At 66.0% G+C, this 4,353-nt stretch overlaps 1 protein-coding gene across 1 annotated transcript in view; it reads left to right on the top strand.

Moving 5' to 3' along the window:
- ANKRD24 (ankyrin repeat domain 24) overlaps positions 1-4,353 on the top strand; it is a 9,304-nt gene that overhangs the window by 1,935 nt on the left and 3,016 nt on the right. The window contains exons 2-13 of the mRNA XM_027905233.1: positions 1,081-1,211; positions 1,298-1,386; positions 1,610-1,674; positions 2,143-2,200; positions 2,275-2,345; positions 2,485-2,591; positions 2,684-2,871; positions 3,385-3,413; positions 3,506-3,598; positions 3,844-3,948; positions 4,076-4,120; positions 4,224-4,322. Coding sequence (XP_027761034.1) covers positions 1,081-1,211; positions 1,298-1,386; positions 1,610-1,674; positions 2,143-2,200; positions 2,275-2,345; positions 2,485-2,591; positions 2,684-2,871; positions 3,385-3,413; positions 3,506-3,598; positions 3,844-3,948; positions 4,076-4,120; positions 4,224-4,322 — 1,080 coding nt within the window. The remainder of the gene's footprint in view (positions 1-1,080; positions 1,212-1,297; positions 1,387-1,609; positions 1,675-2,142; positions 2,201-2,274; positions 2,346-2,484; positions 2,592-2,683; positions 2,872-3,384; positions 3,414-3,505; positions 3,599-3,843; positions 3,949-4,075; positions 4,121-4,223; positions 4,323-4,353) is intronic.

Here is a 4,353-nt window from a genome sequence, read left to right as displayed (position 1 = left end):
CGGGCTCTGGGGTGGGCGTGCTGGCCCGGGCGGGGGGCGCGGGGTTTATGGCTGCCCGCCGCCTCCTCCTCAGCACCATGAAGCAGATCTGCCTCTGTGCCGCCGCCTCCTTCGCGGTACGTCCCCGGTCCCCCCCTCTCGGGACCCCTCCGGTCGCGTCCTGCGGGCTGAGCCGTGTCCCCCCCACCCTGCCCCTCCTGCACCCCCTGCACCCCATCCCCGGCCGCACCCCGGGGCTCCCCCGCGCCCACCCCAACCTGCTTTGTCCTTGCTCCAGGGGGACGTGGGGGGCGCGGGCACCACCCTCCCAGTTTGCCCAGTAACCCCGGCAGACTGGTGTACTCCCTGCCCCCGGCCCCGCCGGGCTGCAGGGGCTCCGATGGGCTCCCGGCGGGCACGGTGGCCCCGGGGCTGGCTCGGGGCACGGTGCCAGCAGCTCCCGAAAAGGTGACATCCATTTCCTGCCGCCGCGGCCGCAGCCGGCTCGGCTTTGTCGTCACCGGCTGCGGGGTGAACCCAGGACTTGCAGTTCTTGTCCTGGTGCTGTCCCGCTGCGGGTCAGTCCCTCGGGACAGGGATGAACGGGAGCACTGGGAAGGCAAGCTCCCTGCCAGCCCTGCTCCTGTGTGGATGGGGACGGTGTCGTGCCCCGTTATCCCAGAGAGGCTGGAGCATCCCAGGGGAGCTGTCCCGGCTTGGTCCTTACCCCTTCAGGGCTTGGGTTGGGATCAGTGGGGAGAACCGGGCAGGGGTGGGGCTCCCTTGGGTGCTGGCTGTGTTTATTGGGGTGGCAGGGACAGCCGGGCTCGTCCCCAAATCCCAGCCGGTGCCAGCCTGGCACGTCTGGGTCTGTAAATGCCCTGGTCTGTGAGCTGCAAACTGGGAGGGGCTGGAGGGGACCCTCATCCCAGTGCCAGCTGAACCCTGGGGGTGGGACAGCACAGCCCCCAGCACAGGGGCTGGCACAGAGACCAAGGGACAGGGCTGGGTGCAGGACAGGGGGCACGGGGACAGGGACAGCCCCCTGGCCCAGCCCTGGGGACAGCACAGTGTCACAGCCTGCTCTTGGCTCCCTTGCAGAGCCAGGACTGGACCAAGAACGACGAGAAGCTCCTGCAGGCCGTGGACTACAACGATGCCGGGCGGGTGACGTCGCTCCTGGTCCGCAAGGGCCTGGTGCCCACCAAGCTGGACTCGGAGGGCAAATCCGCGTGAGTGCCACCCCACACCCCGGGGACAGGGCTGGGGACGAGGGACACGAGGGAAATGGTGCCACAGCGCCCTGGTCTCGCTGCAGGTTCCACCTGGCTGCCACCCGGGGCAACGTGGACTGCCTGGAAGCCATGCTGGCCCACGGCGTGGATGCCATGACCAAGGACAGCTCGGGTGAGGGCAGGGCCACCCTGGCTACTGCCACGGGGCCACCTGGTTGTCCCCAGGGGACAGAGGTGATGGCCATGCCGGGAGCTCAAGCACCGAGCGATGAGGCTCCTGGGGATGTCCCTGTGTGCCCATCCCGTGTGCCCGTCCCTCTGTGTGTCCCCCGGGCTGTCCCCTCTGCCACAGACCCACTGTCCGTGCTCTGACCCGTCTGTCTGTCCCTCCCCAGGTTCCACTGCCCTGCACTTGGCCTCCAAGCACGGGCACCCTCAGTGTGTCAGCAAACTGCTGCAGGTACGGGGAGGGTGGAGAGGGAGGGAGGGGAGGAGGAGGAGGAGGAGGAAGAGGAGGAGAAGGAGGAGGAGGAGGGTGCTGTGCCAGCGGGGTGTCCTCACTGTCCTTGAACCCCCTTTCCTCACCAGTGCCCTGACCTGTCATGGAGATTCCTGGCTCTGTGTGGTGCTGCCTGGCACCTGCTCAGCCTTCCATGATGCCACAGAGCCACAGCTGTCTGTCTGTCTGTCTGTCCCCTGTCCTTCATCACATCATGGAGCCACAGCTGTCTGTCTGTCTGTCCCCTGTCCTTCATCACATCATGGAGCCACAGCTGTCTGTCTGTCTGTCTGTCCCCTGTCCTTCATCACATCATGGAGCCACAGCTGTCTGTCTGTCCCCTGCCCTTTACTGTGCCACAGAACCATGTCCCCTCCAGCTGTCTGTCTGTCTGTCTGTCTGTCCTCTAACCCAGGCTCTGTCCCTCAGGCCTCCTGCCCTGTGGATGTGGCCGATGGCAGCGGCCGGACCGCGCTGCACCTGGCAGGTGAGTGGGGACGGTGCCACCCTGTCCTGCTCTGTCCCCGGGCAGGGAGGGCTCAGCCTCTGTCCCTTCCACAGCCGTCAGCGGCTGCATCTCCTGCTCCGAGATCCTCTGTGACTTCAAGGCTCCCTTGAACATCAAGGACAAGGTGAGGTCCTGCTGCTCCTCGTGCCAGGCTGGGGCTGTGGAAATTGGGGGCAGGGGGGAAAAATCAGGAATGTGGTACCCCAGGTTGGGCATCTGAGCCTTGTCTGCTCCTCCTCACCCTCCCCCCTTGCCCTGCCCAGGACGGCTCCACCCCGCTGATCCTGGCTGCCAAGATGTGCCACTCGGAGCTGTGCCGGTACCTGCTGCACCGCGGGGCGGCCGTCAACAGCCGGGACCTGCAGGGCAGGTGGGGCTGCACCGCTGGGCACTGGGAGGCAGGGCACGTGGAGACAAAGGGAATGGTCCCCCCCATGACCTCTGCTGTCCCCCTGTGCTCAGGACAGCCCTGATGCTGGCCTGTGAGAGCGGCAGCGTGGAGACGGTGGAGGTGCTGGTCAACGCCGGCGCCCGCGTGGCCGTGGTCGATGCCACGGGCCACGACGCCGCTCACTACAGCCTGGCCACGGGCAATGCCCTCATCCAGCACTTCCTGCAGGAGGCTGCTCAGCGCCGCTCCTGGGCCAGTGGTGAGGCAGCTGTGGCACCCTGGGGCTCCCTGGGCCCAGGGGAGGGAGCGTGGGGGGGTTGTCACCTCGCAGGGGGATGGACCCCACCGGGGGATTGGCACCGTCAGGGCACTTTGGGATGGGGATAGAGGAGGCTGGGTGAGGCTGGGGGGCACATGTCCCCTTCTGCCAGGCACCAGGGCTGCCTTTGGCTGCGCTGTCACCAGCTGAGGTGGTGCTGAGCCTCGGTTGTCTGGCTGGGTGCTCGCACACGCGTGTTCACGTGTGTTTGCACGCGAGGGGGTCTGAGTGCACGAGTGTTTTCACATGTGTTTGTGTGTGCACGTGTGTCCCTGTGTCTGCACTGCATCCCTGTCCTTACACACCCATCCACACCCCTGTATGTGTCTGTCTGTGTCCCCCTGAACGCTGTGCACTCACGTGTGGGTGTCCCCTGAGTGTCCCCACACCCACACGGGCTCTGGTCCCCTAAAAACTTCCCCCCTTTCTCTTCCCTCCCGCTCTGCCCCTCAGAAGAGGAGTCAACTGAGCAGACATCCCAGGTGAGGGTCTGCCAGGGGGTCCCCCAGGGCTCTCTGAGGTGGCACTGGATCACTGTGGGTGCGATGTCCCCTCTGCCTCGGTGTCTCCACAGACCTCTTCACCCAGCCAGTCGTCCGTCAGGGAGAAGAGCAGCACCCCGAGAAAGAGGAAGGCCCCTCTGCCTCCTCTGGGCACCGTCAGCCAGGTGAGCTTTAGCTCCAGGTCCTCACCTGGCTCTCTTGCAGGGCACACCCCTGGATGGGGGGCTGTGCTGGCCTTGAGGGGTCCACGCCCTGCCAGAGCCTTTCCTTCCCTCTCTGGGGTCAGAAAGCACCCTCAGGCACACGGTGGGATTTTTGGGGCGTCCCGTGCCAGGAGTTTTGGACCCCACGATCCTTGTGTGGGTGCTTCCCAGCTGAGGGGATCCCACGATCCTCTGATTTCCCGCAGGAGGACCGGGATGCCTACGAGGAGATCGTGCGGCTGCGGCAGGAACGGGCCCAGTTCCTGCAGAAGATCCGGGGCTTGGAGCAGCAGGAGAAGCAGCGACGGGAGGTACCAGCTGCAGGGTCCTGGGGAGATGCCACCACATCCCTGGGGAGCAGAGGGGACAGCGGGGATGGGCACAGCAGGGATGGGCACAGCATTCATCCCTCCCTGTTTTCTCTCTGGCTCCTGCTAGAGGGCAGAGCTGGACGAGGGCTCCCTGCGCTCCATGGAGAAGCAGGTAAAGGCCAGTGAGGAGCTCAGGGGTGCCCCTGGTGCTGGGAATGCCACGGGGAGTCCGGTGGGAGCCAAGAGGATCTTTATTCCTGCGTCCTGCCCCACAGATCCAGGAGCTGGAGGAGAAGCTAGCGGCCCGGGATGGGGAGAAGGAGAGGCTGGGCAAGGAGGTGGAGGCTCTGCGGAGCCGCCTGTCCTCGCTGGAGGTGGGTGTGGGCAGCAGCTGGCAGTGCCAGG

This window comes from Empidonax traillii, unplaced genomic scaffold (assembly GCF_003031625.1).
Source record: "Empidonax traillii isolate 1590-97213 ecotype Southwest subspecies unplaced genomic scaffold, ASM303162v1 scaffold1133:size178786, whole genome shotgun sequence".
NCBI lineage: Eukaryota > Metazoa > Chordata > Aves > Passeriformes > Tyrannidae > Empidonax > Empidonax traillii.
Note: the sequence above shows the minus strand (reverse complement) of the source record. Positions and strands in the feature narration are given on the sequence as shown.